Source organism: Pelobates fuscus, chromosome 13 (assembly GCF_036172605.1).
Source record: "Pelobates fuscus isolate aPelFus1 chromosome 13, aPelFus1.pri, whole genome shotgun sequence".
Lineage (NCBI taxonomy): Eukaryota > Metazoa > Chordata > Amphibia > Anura > Pelobatidae > Pelobates > Pelobates fuscus.
Window position 1 is genome coordinate 98263464 of NC_086329.1, and position 18337 is coordinate 98281800.

General features: G+C 38.4%; 1 protein-coding gene across 2 annotated transcripts in view; it reads right to left on the bottom strand.

Annotated features, from left to right (window-relative positions):
* The window catches only part of LOC134583076 (uncharacterized), a 50655-nt gene that overhangs the window by 12508 nt on the left and 19810 nt on the right, over nucleotides 1–18337 (bottom strand). The window contains exons 7-8 of one of the 2 annotated variants that reach the window (XM_063439832.1): nucleotides 6313–6645; nucleotides 1982–2071 (exon numbers count right to left, since the gene is read on the bottom strand). In XM_063439832.1, the coding sequence (XP_063295902.1) occupies nucleotides 1982–2071; nucleotides 6313–6645 (423 nt within the window). The remainder of the gene's footprint in view (nucleotides 1–1981; nucleotides 2072–6312; nucleotides 6646–18337) is intronic. The other variant, XM_063439833.1, reaches the window with a different exon arrangement.

Genomic DNA, 18337 nt, shown 5'->3' on the forward strand with positions numbered 1-18337 from the left:
ATGAGTAAAAGATTTTTCACATAAAAGTCAAAAAACATGTATTTTTTTTCAATTTTTCATCATATTTTTTCATTTTTTTAAAATTAAATTACATGAGATTATATAAATAATGGTATGTAAAGAAAGCCCCTTTTGTCCTGAAAAAAACAATATATAATTTGTATGGGAACAGTAAATGAGAGAGCGGAAAATTACAGCTAAACACAAACACCACAAAAGTGTAAAAAGATGCCTGGTCGCAAATGTACAACATCGCAAAACCAGTCCGGTCCTTAAGGGGTTAAAAAAAACAACAACAACAAAAAAAACATTTATTGTTACTACATTTTCCACATTCCCCTGCTATGAGGTGGAGTTATCTTACTGCCCCATAGAGCAAGCTAAACTAATCACTCCCCTAACTCCTCCTCCTCTCCACTCTACACACTTTCCCTCCCTCCCTCCCTCCCTCCCCACAGTATCCCTCCAAGACCACGCCACCTATGACGTCATGACACATGCCGATCACATGATGCAGGCCATGGACGCCATATTGGTACTCCCATGCAATGTGCTGATTTCAGTGTTATAGTGCTCATTTTTAAGGGAGAAGTACCTCATTCCCCTCTTATAGTCCCTTTGCTTCCTTTTTTTTTTTTCTCACAATTTCAGCTGCCCCACACACAAAAGAAAGTGGCAGACATCTTGACACTCCTATTATGGAGATGGCGGCGGCCATCTTGGGTCCCCCCCCTTAAAGCTACACCACATAAAATTATAATAGTTTTCTTTTAAAATGCAATATTATTATAAAGTTATTTTTACACTTTAATGTATCATTTTATTGTACCTCTCTGCTTTTTGCTGCAAACTAAGTTTTATTCATGTTTTAAGTAATTTACTTTTAGTCACATGACTGATTACACCACCTGTTCTAAAGCTATTTAAACAAGATAGGTCTCATAAACTGTAACATTTTGAGAAAGCCTGTTATAGGTGAAACGCGTTAGTGTTTTATAATTCTTTTATACTTTGTTCTTCTTATTTTTTTTTATCTACAAAAAAAAGTTATTATTCATTTTATACCACTTGGAGATTCCAGACCTATCGTAAAAGCTTTTTTTTTATTTTTTTTATCCAGAAGACTCACACAGTGATATCCTTGGTGGGGATAATACCGCCTAAGCACTTTGGGATTGAGCAATACCTCCATTTGCTCCCCATTTGTGAATATATCTTTGTTTTATTTTTATAATTATTTTTACATATAGAGAGCACTAGATTCTGTTTTTATTTTTTCTCCTGCATACTGAGGATACCTCCCTGCCAGGCTACGGCACTACCACTAAAAGCACGAAGAACAGCACCAACTAAAAAGCACGAGGACACACTACCATAGCCATAGACGGGGAATATTCCGTCCATGCGCATAAATCTGGAGCTGTCCTTGTCCTTGTCTATCCCATCTGCCCACTCTCAGCCTCTCTCATGGGAAATGCCTCGCAGGAACAATTGACAGAACTGAGTGATACACACTGTATACCAGTTCCTGCAGATCTATTTCGAATCTTAGGAGACTGATTGGACTACAGATAGGAAAGTGAGTGCTTTGCAAATAACCCTACAAACTTCACATGTGCCTTTTTTCTTTCTTTCTTTATTTTTGAGGGAGGAGCAGGAGGTGCATTAGAATGTTGTGCCTTAAGACAACTGACATGCAAATCCAGCTAAGCCAACTGACTTGGTTAATTTGTCTTGTGTTTATTATGTTGTTGTTGATGGATTGTATTTTTTTTTTAATAATTCTTTATTTGTAAAGTTTTGAAAAGTTTGTCAGTTGTACAGTAGATGATGAAAAAGACATCTTGACATTGTCTTGTAACAATACACTGAATATTGTATGGAATAGTACATGACGTGAAGGTCAAAGTCAAAACACATTGTTTTGTCATGCTTAAGAATGGCTCCAAATATAGAACTTTTAGATGGTATGCACCCTTACCATGATTAAAGGTATTAGCTTTAGAAGGGCAGGGCAGCTCATCGGAAAATGCTCTCCCAACAGAAGGAGGGAAATATAGTTGACTTTGGCCTGTGACAAAGAAAGTTTTAGTGAAATAGGAACATATACATTCATACAAACATACTGTCACAGCAGATCTGTCACTTTTCAGTATTTCATGGAGGTGAATTTCAAACCAAATACAAAGCTACCATAAAAGGGACTGCATTATCTTACGGACAAGTCTGATTTTGGCAAAAGTTGACAAGAGCCTGAGCTCTGCTCTCAACGTTTGTCCAAACCCAGCAACTATCATAAACAATGGTTGTGGGATTCAGTAATTTATTTATGGAGGCTCCTGCAGTGTTAGCAGATCCTCCATAGAACTGTGTTGTACTCTCGCTTATAAGCGAGGGTACAGAATGATGTGTCTCTTGGCAAATAAAGCACCATAAGGGGAATTGGACCTTATTTGAAAATATATGAAAATGGAGGAATCTGTAAAGGACAGCTTCAGGCAAGTAAAATGTAAGGTTTCCTGTACCGTGCCGCCACCAGACCCATGATGGATCTGTCACTTTTGGGGGTAGTTTTGAAAAATATGCAAAGACCCCCCCAAAGTGACAAATACACTTTAAATCACAAATAACGTTTCCTAACTATCCGTATTAATATAATGAGAAAATGTATGCATAATTTACATTGGAGTTTATTCACCAAACTCCAAATTGTAGCAGTTTGAAATCAGCAAAGGAAAATGTTCTCGTTTGTTTTAATTTGGAATGGTTCCTGGACTAATATTTTTTAGGAATAAAATATAACTGGACAGATAATAGTGCAATATAAGTTATAATGGAACCAGCGCTTATTATAAGGTAGTTATAAGGCAATATCTGATTTGTTAATTTTTCAGCTGCTAAACATTCAAATAATTCCTCTCTATCCACATGTGAAATAACAATAAATCCAGAATGTAGCGCTTATATGACAAAAAATTATTATTCAACTTTTAGGATTTTGGAGCAATAATCCACTATCAAATCAGTTCATAACCTGAGCAAGATAATCACACATAGTGTAAAATTGTATAACGTATTTATAGTTAATAGTGGCGTAATTAGCACACTCACAAATAAAGAGCTATGAACCCAGCTCTGGTATGGATAGCTTCTGGGTCCGTACAGGCGACCCACCCCTATTCGTGTTGAAAAACAGGAGGTCTGAAAAATATTGAAAGTACACCCAATTGCGCAGTATTGTTTAAAATATTTCAAAACATATCATGTACTTGTCCCAAGTGAATACTCACAAGTCAGGATATACTGACTAAATTTCACAGCGTTGTGCAGATTAGGGACTGCACTCCCTGATGAATATAATGATGCCGGGAACCAGGATCTCTAAAGTAAGTAAGTCTTATCGATTATACCCGGTTTGAAGAAGCCACGTCTGTTGTGGCGAAACGCGTCCCGGATTGATTTTAAAGCTCATTGCAGCTATTTTATTTATTTGCTATATATTATATTGTTTTAATAAATCGATTTGCTTTTACGGATCCTGGTTCCCGGCATCATTATATTCATCAGGGAGTGCAGTCCCTAATCTGCACAACGCTGTGAAAGTGAGTCAGTATATCCTGACTTCTGACTTGTGAGTATTCACTTGGGACAAGTACATGATATGTTGTGTAAAGTCCTTGTAAAGTGCAAAACGCGTTTCACCTCATATAGAGGCTTCTTCAGTTGCTGCTTCGTCTTGTTCATACGTTTTTTTTATGTATAGTTCTTAATTGGCGGTCGTTTTTTCTCCCTTCTATTTTCGGCCATCATTTTTGCTTCCACTTCTGATTTTAAAGTTTGTCATTTTTTAAATAGTATATTTTATATTTTTTTTATTCAATGAATTTAGCATATTTGCCTATTTATAGATTATCCCCAGTTCAAAACTACCATTTTATAATATTATGTTTTCTCTATTGGAGCTACATTTTTATTAAGATGGTACTATAGGTTGACATAATAGATTTATTTTTTAGTTATCATTCTATGTCTGCCTGGCCCTTTAACAGCATGCAGAATAAACACAAACCTTTTTTCTACATCTTATGTGCACTTAGTGCCTTTTTTAGGATATTATTCCCCCTCTTAAGGCACTATTTACATTTGTATAAATGTTATCATAAGATTATTTGCATATGCCTCCCTAAACAGACAACTACGAGAGAATTTTCACTTCGGGCTCCCAAAGCACTTAAGTACTTAGGGGTTCACATTCCGTCCAACCTGGACAGCACCTTTGACCTGAACTTTCCTCCCCTATTGAAGTCCATCACCAAAGACCTACAATCCTGGCAAAGACCATGTTTTGGTTGGTTCTGCAGAACTAATATAATTAAAATTAACATTTTACCACGACTACTATACCTACTACAAACACTGCCCATCACGATACCTAACAAGTTTTTCAAGACGGTCAAAACCTTGATCACTAACTTTATTTGGGCTGAAAACCACTCGCGTATAGCCCTCTATACACTAAGCAATGCTAGAGAAAAAGGGGGAATCAACCTCCCAGATCTCGAAATGTACCACAAGGCAACACATCTTGCCCGAATATACGATTGGACAAGGACCAACCCATCTTTACATTGGGTACTGATAGAAAACGCAGTCTCTAGGATCCCTCTGCGAGTACGCCCATGGCTATTCACAAACCCACTCCAACGCCGACTCACCATAGACACCCATCCTACAGTTAGGCCCACTCTTCAAATCTGGCAAAAACTAACCAGGGTAATGAATATTGCCCCGCACCCTTCCCCTCTCTATCCTCTCACACACAACCCTGATTTCCAAAGAGGACAATCCGGGAATACATACGACCTCTACCATACTGGCAATGCCCTGCAACTTAAAGACATGGTTGAGAACAATAAATTAAAAAGCCTAACTCAACTAACGTCTAATGCTCGACAACAGGTAACCAACGTTTACATTACGACCAACTAATCCACTTTATTAAATGTTTCAATCTCTTACAAAAGGATTTACGGACCTTGACCAACTTTGAACAACTTTGTTCAGACCACACACTCACAAAAAAGGTTCTCTCCACCATGTATAAAATGATAAGGGAGAGACGGGAACTAACTTTGCCAAACTGCACAGGGAAATGGGTAGAGGAACTTCAAATAGATATCTCACAGAAAGAATGGGGCACTATCTTCCTAAATGCGCACAAATCTACCACATCTATTGTGAAATTATTTACTTTTGAAATGTTTTACTTGTTGATCTAGCTCACGCACGCTCTCTGTTTAAATTTTCTGTATTATTGCTTAACATAATGCTAACACACGGAAAACTATGTAATCTATGTAAATGTGTTTTGCGACACGTTGTTCTGTTACTCTTTCTGATTACAAAATAAAAAACTTAAATAATAAAAAAAAAAAAGATTATTTGCATATGCTCCTCTTCATTGTATGAAATTATGAATCTCTTCCATGCAAAATGCTTTAAAAGATCGCAAAAACGGCTTTGGAACGCAAGGATGCGTTCCAACATACACCACGTGACGTATGCATTCCACGGCTGGAATGCAAAAACCCAGAATCGGAAGCAAAAATGATGGCCGAAAATAGAAGGGAGAAAAAACGACCGCCAATTAAGAACTATACATAAAAATAACTTATGAACAAGACGAAGCAGCAACTGAGGAAGCCTCTATATGAGGTGAAACGCGTTTTGCACTTTACAAGGACTTTACACAAAGGACTTTGCCTTCAAAATTGTAAGGTTTTAATTTTATTCTTTATATATTTTAATCATATTGTGCACTTTACCAATAAAGCACTGTACATTTCAACTGATCTTTGAGTACATCTATCCTGTTTGAGATCATCAATCAGCACAAAGAAGGGAGTGGGAACCCTCATATACCACAAAGCTGGAAATCTGAGCCGATTTTTATGGCTCTGCGTTTGTGAGTGCCTTTTCTTCCATTTATCGCACTTTACTATTTATATTGGCTATATTGCACTATTATCTGTCCCGTTATATTTTATTCCTAGAAAATATTAGCCCAGGAACCATTCAAAATTAAAACAAACGAGAGAAATACTCCACCTTAAATTGTATGTATATTGCTGTATGCTGTGAGGTCTTAAGGGAAAACTCACTAAAATGTTTGAGTATTTAACACTATTGGCATTACTCACTGGGATACTGTGATATATTATTTTACAATATTATTGCCAGTTTATGCTACTTATCCTACCAGCATTAAGAAAACTAAGACAGTGCGGACATTTATATAAGTGAAAACCTTACGGATAATGTTGAGATTAAAGCGCTGATCGCAAAGGTATGTCCCTTCCCCAACAAATAGGTCTGCATTGTAGATTCCTTGGTCTTTCATGGTTAGTTCTGAAATAACCAGAGATCCATCGGGCGTACTAAAGAGTCGTCCATTATACAAGCGATTAAGAACCTCCACTGGTCTCCGAGGGAAGGTGTGAGCTATGAAATATCTATTCCCATCTCCAGTGCATAATTCCCAAGTGGCCGATGTAACTCCCGTCCGACCCAACTGCAGAATTACACTTTGTTCTTCTACTCCCGTAATATATGTGTTTCGACAGGGTGCGGCTCCAAATATACCACCTACAGAATCAAATAAATAAACATGGGTTCTTGATTGACAAAAGTTGCTTTAGTAATAAAAATTGCAAATAGAAATGTATTTACTAAATATTGCATCGTAGAGAACTGAAAACTAAATTAAAAAATATAGGCTCAAATAATCAAGATGTGACTATTATTGATTTAAATGCTTTTTTTTTTTTTTTTTTAAATCGACTGTGAAATTTGGCTATTTATTTCAATTCGTCGATGTACCTCCTAGCACTGTAAACTGAAAATCACGGAAACAGGAGTAGAACTTCAGCCCAACATCAAACCCAATATGTTGAATTGTTGAGAATTCAAAGTAAATGTAAAATTTTAGGACATAACAACCCAATTTGGAACAGCTCTCCAAGTCAGTTATGTCTTCAGTTGGGCTTTTTTTTTTTTTGGTCCTAAAATTTGAAATTAACTTTGAATTTACTCTACATTCTCAACAATTCAAACCTTTGAGAATATTTCGACTGAAGAGAAGATTTTTTAAAATAAATTCAGATAAATCCATTTGAATAAGTCGAAATGAGTAATTGTCTACAAGTACATGTTGCTTTCTCTAGAAAAACAAATGATCATGATATAATGGTATTTGCTTTACAAATATGTAATAAAAATGGTATTTGTTCAAACGGTATTAAAAAACTATTTAACCCCTTAAGGACACATGACATGTGTGACACGTCATGATCCCCTTTTATTCCAGAAGTTTGGTCCTTAAGGGGTTAAAGGGACAGCGCCATAAATAATTTCTTTTCTGCCATATTTAAATTGTATTCACTGGTACTGGTAAGATAAAGTATCGCCAGCCCAAAGGCTGTTCTGCACACTCCGTCATAAGTAAAAAGAATTATATCAGATATTTTGGGGTTGAAAATCATTATGGGGCAATGGATGGAAGGAAAGTGATAGAACCGGGGTAGGCAATCTTCAACTCTCCATATATTGTGGACTACATCTCCCCTGATGCTTTTTCAGCATTATGGCTTTAATACAATTATGGAAGATGTAGTCCATAACGTGCGGAGTGATAAAGGTTGCATACTCGTGTAACAGACCACTAGACTCTCTCAATATTCTTTGAAATGCACACCCACCAATGGGATGTTCTAGGGCAGTGATTCACAGACCAGTCCTCATGGCCCACCGACAATCCAGGATTTATGTATTTCCCTTTTTTATTCCAATCAAGATACTGACAAAACCTGGACTGCTGGTGGGCCGTGAGGACTAGTTTAAGAACCACTGTTCAAGGGAATTATCAAACCAGGTCAACATTTTATCAACAGCATTAAAAACAGCTTAGTTACCTGAATATTTCAGCTCTTATGCATGAAAATAGAGAAGTGGTAGTGTGCTAAGAAATCCTTTCTTTCTATGTTACTTCCTCATTTTGACTACACATTATAGCGTTGGTTAAATCACATTCTCTTTTCATTTTTCAACATGGTTTTGTTGCAAATTTTCTTTTTAATATATATTTAATTTTTTTACTGAATTGAAAAATGGAAGCAGAAGAATCTCCAACACAGCTACAGCCAAAACTCTAATTTTTCAGAATAATGTTACAATACTGTTTCAGTTCAATATCATTCAATGTTCACTGAACAAACCCACATAATGTTAGCACATACCAATAAGGAAGATTTTAAAATTGCAGTCTGGTGCGGCTTAGGCCATTTATTTTTAGGAATAGCACCAACTTGAGGTCCAAAAAATGAGATGTCAACATGTATTAAGGTCATGCTATACAGTACAACTGGACACTGGCTGTGTCCATTGTTCAATCTTTTCATGGTTTATTTATGTTTTGAGAAATGCCACTTTCTTCACTGTTTTATATACCTCTTTCTAATTTCCTTTCTATCTGCTCAATATAACAGCACATGAGAAATCAAGAAATAATATTTGATTCATAAGAAATCCAAATTGCAGAAATGAGACCTAATATTGTCTTATATGATTGCTACTACCAGGCCCTGCAGATTTACAGAGAGATGACCCTACAGAACATAGCTTTATTAATATCATCTAAGCATATTTTCAGAAAAAGTTTCACACTTATTATTGATGCATCTATAGAGATAAATAAGATTTCTTTTAAAAGGAGAAATTCTGGACTTTGTTCCAAAAAGTTGGTGCAATCAGCAAAAAACATTCAATTGCTTTCCACTGTGATTGCTTTACTTCAAAACTTTGCTCAAGACGTACCTTTTAAAGAAAACTGAAAATTCCCATTAACTCAAAAGTGATGAACATTCGGAGATATTTTAGTTTAGTATAGTACTTTTCAAATGCACTTATTACTCTGTGGCATTTACATAGTAACATAGTGTTACATAGCTGAAAAGAGACTTGCGTCCATCAAGTTCAGCCTTCCTCACGCATGTTGTTGCTGTTGATCCAAAAGAAGGCAAAAAAAACAGTCTGAAGCGCTTCCAATTTTGCAACAAACTAGGAAAAAATTCCTTCTTGACCCCAAAATAGCAGTCAGATGTCTCCTTGAATCAAGCAGCTATTACCCCACTAATTAGAAATGATATCCCTGTGTGTTATGTTTTTGCAAGCATTTATCCAATTGCAGTTTAAACATCTGTATAGACTCTGACAAAAAGGAATTTAAAAAGGAACATGCAAAATGAATGTGATAAACACAATACAAAAAAATGCAGTGCCAAAACTACACAATTAAAGTGATTGTGATTTGATGTATATATTCACAATGCATATCATATATCTGCTTTATACAAAATGAACATTTTAAATAAAGTGACATTACTATCCACAACTCCTCAAATTAAATAGTTACCTCCAAAGGGGCATGTGAAGCTGGGGGTAGGGTGAGGTGCTCAACCCAAAGGAATCTGGTCTGGACTCCAAACTTACACGGTAAAGAAAAAAATGGAATTTGGGGCACACCCGGAACTTGCACCTCTCAGGAATGGTTCTACCATAGAGACCAAAATGTACAAATAATACAGATTAAGGAACATTGCACAATAAAAAACATCCCTGCTTCAGATGCTCATTTGGAGGTTACCACAGAAAAGTATAAATTTGAGGAGGTTTTGGCTAGTAATGTCACCTCAATTATAATTTTAATTTAGTATAAAGCAGATGCATGATATGCATTGTGATTATATACATCAAATCACTATCACTTTAATTGTTTAGGTTTGACAATGCATTTTTTTGTATTGTGTTTTTTATCAGATTAATTTTGCATTTTATATATAACATCACTCCCAACATCTTACACTCCCAACACTGGGCTTGTGTGTTCCAGCGGATCCCTTGCGGCTCCATCACCCCCTCCCCCTTAGGACCGGTGGGGGATATCCCGGTCCCAGCTGGACACACTCACATCTCTGCAGTCTTCATCTAAAATGAGCCAGTCATGGGAGGAGACTTTTGTGGCCAGGTTTGAAGCAGTCTACCAAGCGTTTTTGCTCCGTATAAGCAGCCGTCCTCGTGATCCACCGACCCCTGCTGATACGAACAGGGGGTTAACTGCCACCCCATGTGCTCCCTCCAGGCCGAGTGACCCGCACCCAGTCCACCGTGCATGCACCCAACAAGGGGCCAGGATTTCGGAGCATCCGCAGGCCCGAGATTCTGCCGCATGGAATGGGGGGTGTAGCGGTACTTACCTTGTCCGGGGGCCGGCCGAGGTCCTCTGTTCCCGGCGCGCTCAGGGCACCGATGACGGCGGGTGCTGACTGCGGGATGCGGTCACGTGTCCCGCCTAGCTCTGAGAGCGTGCCGCGCGGCACGGGCACGCTCTTAAAGGGGAAGTGGGAGCCGAAAATTAAAATGGTCTCCCATTGGCCTCTGTCATCCCACACTCCCCATAATCTCACATTTTGGGGGCGTGGATATGACAGGGGCCAATCAAGAATAAGTTGAAGGTATTTAAACTTACCTCTCCCGTAACTCCCTGCCCTATCGTGGTTTCTGTTTCAGTTCCCTTTAGCGCTTGTTGTGTTCAGTTGTGATTCTTCGTTCTTGACCTTGGTTTTGTTTCTGACTCCGTTTATCTCCTTATCCCTGTATTGTCCTGTTTGCTGGCTTACTGATTTCTGTGTACCAGACCTTGGCTAAGTTTTTGTTTTCGCTGTTTCTCTGTGCCCTTGACCTCGGATCGTTCCTGACTCTGTATTTCTCTCCTCTACGTCGAGTCCGGCCATTCTAAGGTCCGGTAGACGTATCTCTGCTCTTTATTACCATTTGTTGGACTAAATCCTGCGTGTTGGGGTAAACTACCGTGACAGGGGGATCCTCAAAAAGGTCTGGGCTCGAAGACATGGGGAACCGAGCCGCTATAGAACAAGACATATTTGATGGCATGGAGCCCAGCAGCTTCCTGCTCGGCGGAGCGTGCAGCAAAAATCGCATAGGTCGGTGAACCTAGTATCGTGGTTGAGCCCTGACAAGATCCCAAGGAGAACAGTGCTAAATCGGATCAGCCCCTGGGGCCCATTTAATGCCCCTCCACGGCCTGATAGACTGATCTACCTGAATATGGGCTCCCTCCCATCTGCAGGCATCGGTTGATTAACCCTGTGGACAGACTGCAGAGTCTATGCCGCGGAGGCCACTCTGGTTGCCTATAATATATTATCGCACAGCAATGAATGGACTTGAGTCACCAATTTCATCTGGACAGTATACACTATATGATAGGTATAGGCTAAACCTCCTTAGCACCCAGTGATATCATTCAGTGTTTAACTAAGGTTATCTTGAGTTTTGTCTTAACTACTTAATTAACCAGCCTGTTCTATACTATTGCTACTCAACTTACTTATCATCAGGTCTAGGCACCTTTTCTAGCTAACAAGCTCAGTTTTCTCTTATTGTATTAGCGTGTATTATGCCTAGCCACTATAGTTTACTTGTAAAAAAAAAAGAAAAAAAGGTGCAATATTTCACCTAAGACATGGTAAGAAAAGCATTATGGTTACTATTGATTTCTACTTTGTATTCTGTGTCTCATTAATCTTGGAAATTATACCAATGCACGTCAAAATAAAAAATAAAAAAAAACAAATAACTGCTATTTGAATCCAGTTATAGAGTTTTCTACTCCTAACTAATTTGTTAACACAATAGCAACACAACAAAATAGAAAGTAGTGAAAATCATTAAGAAATAAAATGACATTTGTGCACTTACAGAGAAAGATGATCAGTGCCAGGAGGGACATGGTGAATGACTGTGTTTTCTTCAGTAATTACTATTTAAAGAAATGAGAACTTAATGTCTTGGATGTTACTTCCTGGGTGTATTTTTTTTGCTTCTTGCTTTTTTGGGTGTACTGAAGAAAGAAAAGGAAATAATTTCTTTCAATGATTACCAGCAAATAAAGGAAAAAAGTCTATCTATCACATACATACATATAAACACACGCTAGAAGAGTGGTTGTGTGGAGGGTGGTCCAATTTGAGAAAGTGTCACTCACAAATTGCATAATTGACATGTCTCTATTATAACCATGCCTCGTTCCATTAATGACTTGACCATTTGATACCTGTATAAAACCTATGAGCATGTGTCAGCGTGGAGCTACCTGGCATATAGACGAACTCCAACCAGGGGGAGCATTCGCATCCCGAAAGGAGACGCTTCCCTTGCCTGGGGTTTGCACAGGGGCCTCATGAATGGACACCAGTCAGGGTAATGTACAGTGTGGGGGTTCCTGAGGTTGGTGGGGGCACTTTTGGGGCATTGGCTAGTTTGGTGGGGTTTCTGTGCCTGAGAGACAAAGATATAAGTTCCCTTTTTCCCTGCCCAAGCTCCCAGACACGGAAGAACCTGGGATGAAGACCCCTGTCATTTGGGGTTGACGACCCTTTGTATGTGTAGTAGGCTTTCAGACCTGGGAGACAAATAAACTAGGTCCCTTTTCCATGCCCGGGCTCCCAGGTACAGAGGATCCTGGAATGGAAACCCCTGTATGTTTGTGTGGAAGACCCCTTGCAAGGGGTTATGCATAAAAGACGTGTGGCATTATAAAATTGTAAAATTGTGTTGTACTACCAGAGCTGTGTCTCGTCCAGTTACTGGGGGTAATGGATGTCCTTATACTTTAAGCGGTTCCAGAGTCTGCTACAATTGGGTTGGCAGATGGGCTCTCCTCCTCCCCCCTATATTTCTCCTCTTTTATATTTTTTCCTCCTTCCCTACTTATGTGAGTTTTTGTCTTCTTTTTCTCATGTCTGATACAATGGAATAGCTGGTTTTCCCCGTAGATCAGAACTTTGATGTATGGAGTTGATGTATGGAGAATGGATGGGAGGGAGAGAAGAGGTGCCTGGACGGGGATATGACAGGTGCCTAATAACATATGTCTTAGCTGTTCTCTCTCAGAATGTTTCCATGTTTATTTCACTGTGATGCTTGTCAACCTAGGTCTTACCGCACCTCACATGCAATATTTCTTTATGGAGTTGGGGGTCACAAGAGCATTTTTATGTCTTACACCAAAGTGTCAAAGTAAATATATGTCTGAGTCTGTACACTGTGTGCAGAATTATTAGGCAAATGAGTATTTTGACCACATCATCCTCTTTATGCATGTTGTCTTACTCCAAGCTGTATAGGCTCGAAAGCCTACTACCAATTAAGCATATTAGGTGATGTGCATCTCTGTAATGAGAAGGGGTGTGGTCTAATGACATCAACACCCTATATCAGGTGTGCATAATTATTAGGCAACTTCCTTTCCTTTGGCAAAATGGGTCAAAAGAAGGACTTGACAGGCTCAGAAAAGTCAAAAATAGTGAGATATCTTGCAGAGGGATGCAGCACTCTTAAAATTGCAAAGCTTCTGAAGCGTTATCATCGAACAATCAAGCGTTTCATTCAAAATAGTCAACAGGGTCGCAAGAAGCGTGTGGAGAAACCAAGGCGCAAAATAACTGCCCATGAACTGAGAAAAGTCAAGCGTGCAGCTGCCAAGATGCCAATTGCCACCAGTTTGGCCATATTTCAGAGCTACAACATCACTGGAGTGCCCAAAAGCACAAGGTGTGCAATACTCAGAGACATGGCCAAGGTAAGAAAGGCTGAAAGACGACCACCACTGAACAAGACACACAAGCTGAAACGTCAAGACTGGGCCAAGAAATATCTCAAGACTGATTTTTCTAAGGTTTTATGGACTGATGAAATGAGAGTGAGTCTTGATGGGCCAGATGGATGGATTGGTAAAGGGCAGAGAGCTCCAGTCCGACTCAGACGCCAGCAAGGTGGAGGTGGAGTACTGGTTTGGGCTGGTATCATCAAAGATGAGCTTGTGGGGCCTTTTCGGGTTGAGGATGGAGTCAAGCTCAACTCCCAGTTTCTGGAAGACACCTTCTTCAAGCAGTGGTACAGGAAGAAGTCTGCATCCTTCAAGAAAAACATGATTTTCATGCAGGACAATGCTCCATCACACGCGTCCAAGTACTCCACAGCGTGGCTGGCAAGAAAGGGTATAAAAGAAGAAAATCTAATGACATGGCCTCCTTGTTCACCTGATCTGAACCCCATTGAGAACCTGTGGTCCATCATCAAATGTGAGATTTACAAGGAGGGAAAACAGTACACCACTCTGAACAGTGTCTGGGAGGCTGTGGTTGCTGCTGCACGCAATGTTGATGGTGAAAGATCAAAACACTGACAGAATCCATGGATGGCAGGCTTTTGAGTGTCCTTGCAAAGAAAGGTGGCTATATTGGTCACTGATTTGTTTTTGTTATGTTTTTGAATGTCAGAAATGTATATTTGTGAATGTTGAGATGTTATATTGGTTTCACTGGTAAAAATAAATAATTGAAATGGGTATATATTTGTTTTTTGTTAAGTTGCCTAATAATTATGCACAGTAATAGTCACCTGCACACACAGATATCCCCCTAAAATAGCTATAACTAAAAACAAACTAAAAACTACTTCCAAAAATATTCAGCTTTGATATTAATGAGTTTTTTGGGTTCATTGAGAACATGGTTGTTGTTCAATAATAAAATTAATCCTCAAAAATACAACTTGCCTAATAATTCTGCACTCCCTGTATATTATGCACTACGTTTCATCAGCCTAACTTCTATGTCACGTGAAATTATGCTTTGGACCTGTGCTTTGTAAACATTTTTCTCATTTGTATTCAAATGTATGTTCATATCATTGTTTTATCTGTACCTCATTTTCATATATTATTCATAATGACGTGAAAAAAATAAAAAGAGATTGGCAAAAAAAAAAAAAAAACGATCTATGAGCAGGGGAGAACTGGTGGGGGGTAAACTGGACTGATCAGGGAGGCTGTACACGTTGGTGCACCTATTCTTCATCTATGATAACTTTAGTGCTATGCTAATAGCAAGGTGGTAAAAATTATGAAGATAGAAATATATAGTGATATAACCTGCTAATTGCTAAAACGATGACTTGCACAATTTTTAGATTAAAGGTTACTCTCTCCAAAGTAATATTAAATCATGTTTGATACAACAAGTGTATTTGCCGTTAAAATATATAGAAATTGTGAAAGCGCTAGGCTTACATGCCTCGAGCCACTAATAAGTGATATTAAACCTTTTTAACACCTTGGACCACAAGTAAGATAGATGATCACCTACTGGCTCAAACTGAAGATTTTTGCTAGATTTAGGGTATTAATTATCTTCATTTTAGTAATGACAGGAGGCGAGTATTTTGCATATCTTTCTTTACTTAAAATTATAGCAGCAAAGAAATATAGAAAAATGGGAACCAATCAGAAACAAGTAATGTATATTTAAGGCACAGTGATCCCATGCACTTCCTCTTTATTTATGCAACATCACAGGCAAAACAGAGAAAACAGAACAAACAGAAAACATGAATCAGTATCTTGTAGAACGAGGATAAAAGGCTTAGTCTTACAGAAATAAGCTTATGAAATAATAAAACAAGGCAAGCTGTCAATTAATTTTAAGTATGCATATCTCATAGCAGAATGATAACCAAGACACACAAAATCCACACTAAAATTAGGAAGTCACAATAAATACACCCAACAACCAAATTACACCCTGCGTAAAAACAAAGTAAAAAAACAAAAAAAAAAGTGGGAAAATACTCGCCTCCTGTCCTTACTAAAATTAAGATTATTAGTACACTAAAGCTAGCATAATCTTCAATTTTACCACATGACAGGAGGCTTCCTATTTTGAATGTTTCATTTTGTGAGAGAAGAGAAAAAGTGGCATAGAAGAGGGACACAAATAGAAAGTCTAAAAATTTTTTTCCTATTGGGTGATTAGTTGATATGAGAACATGTTGGTAAGAAGGGATTATCACCACTTGCTATTAGTGTTTGTTTACTTTTTTAACTTTTAAGGGTAGGTAGAAGGTAACCTACCAACAAGACTTGCTCGCTTTTGTTAAACTAAATTGGAACCTTTAACACTATTTTGTGTAACTATGTGACATTGTTACACTATGTAAGAGCATGTCTAGTGTGCTAATAATTTGATGAGTCTAATGCACTGTCAGTCTTCTTTCAAGAGATTTCCATTGTAAGTTCCATAAAATATGTATTTAGCATCTACATGCTACATGCGTGACCAGAGAGACACAAACTTTGACTTCAGCCACTGATCGGGAATGGGGAAAATTATCAAGATACCAAGTGCCTTCTTGTGCCCTGTCTATAGATTATTTCATTGTGTACCAACCAGTTCACACGTTTTGCCAAATGAGCTAAAGTGGTCTAGGGGTGCCTGTAGTGTCCTCTAATATATAAACAAAAGGAGAAATTCTGCACTCTTATTAAAATCCTGGTGCAACCAGACCTGGGGTTGACTGCCCCTACCATGATAGTGAAACACAATTGTGGTCCAGGAATTTAAGGATCAGTTAAACAGCTGATTTATTTTGGAAAAGTGCAACATTTCAATCCCCATGGGTTCTTTCACACAATTGCAAAATTAACTGAAGTGGTCTGGGTGCCTATAGTGTCCTCTAAGTCAATAAAAGAAGAGGCTACACACATCATTGAACTTAACCCTTAATTATAGTTAAACATTCCTAGGATCCTTTTGCTAATCTTAGGTTATTAAAAAAAATTCACTTCTTACTGCTGTAAAATCATTTTCTAAATTAACATGCTATGAATTGCTGATTAGCGTTATTTGCACATTGGGATTAGTGATGGATGAAACGGTCCTCCACTGTCGCCATAGAAAGTCTGGACTGCGTTAAAAGGGGAGGACATCCATAGGCAGCAGACAAGAAATCTGATGTGTTTGCAAGCTGTTGGATATATCCCCAATGAAAAAAAAACAAACAAAAAAACAAACAATAATTCAATGCATGCCTATTTTCATTGAGGATCTATCTACGAAACAAAGATTTTTTATTATTTATTATTTTATCATTTTTGTATTTGGGCAGCAGGGAGTCCCTTTAAAAACGGCTGTCCTTGTGGAGTCTTTGTAAGACGGCATATGCACTAAAAAAGTATTTACTTACATGTGTGCATTATAGGTATCATATACGTATTTTATTTTAAATAATAAAATGACAGTTTCTGGGACCCATGTTTATTTTATTTTAAACTATTTACCTGCTGACCGTTTGCCTGTTAAGTGTGGTAAGTGGCCAAATAACGCAGAGTGATGTAGCGAGTTTGCAAAAGACAGGTACATTTATTTTCCAATGTGCCTCAATGCAACAGGTTGGACTGAATTCAGTACTTTTTTTCAGTGTTCGATATCTGAATTTCACACTTTGCATGGGATTCGGTCCATTTCTCTGCTGATTTATTTATTACAGCAGACCATGAATTGTTCCAAGCCGGATGTGCAATTTCAGTGTTATTCATCAATTTTACCAAATTGGTCTTTAAAAAAAAATATCCAATTTTCAAGAAAACAGAAAATTCATGTTTTCCCTATAATGAAAAAAAAAAGAGGGTTATCCTCTGTTTTAACTTATAATTACATTGGACTTCTTTATTTTCCTTTACAGATAAGACAGGGAAATCAAGCTCTGGAGAGATCGTCAAAAGGTTATTCATTTCCCACAAACATATTTACAATAAAACAAAGAGGATTTTTTTACTTAAAGGACCACTATAGTGGCAGGAAAACCAACTTGTTTTCCTGGCACTAAAGTGTTAATAGGTCCGCCCCCCCTCCCCACCCTCATGGCCGCCGGGCTCTAGGGGGAGGAAGGGGTTAATCACTTACCTTTCTCCAGCGCCGGGCTCCCTCGGCGCTGGGGACTCTCCTCCCCCTTCCGACGTCATCGGCTGAATGCACATGCGCGGCAAGAGCCACGCGCGCATTCAGACAGGCCATAGGAAAGCATTCTCAATGCTTTCCTATGGACACTGGCGTCTTCTCACTGTGAAAATCACAGTGAGAAGCGCGGAAGTGCCTCTAGCGGCTGTCAATGAGACAGCCACTAGAGGTTGGATTAACCCTCAGTGAAACATAGCAGTTTCTCTGAAACTGCTATGTTTACAGCAGGCAGGGTTAACCCTAGATGGACCTGGCACCCAGACCACCTCATTGAGCTGAAGTGGTCTAGGCGCCTATAGTGGTCCTTTAAAGAAAAATGTATGCCAAAGTCCAAAAGCTCTATGATTATCAAAATAAAATGATGACAACACAGTAACAACGAGCCTACGTGCTCAAAGTACTCT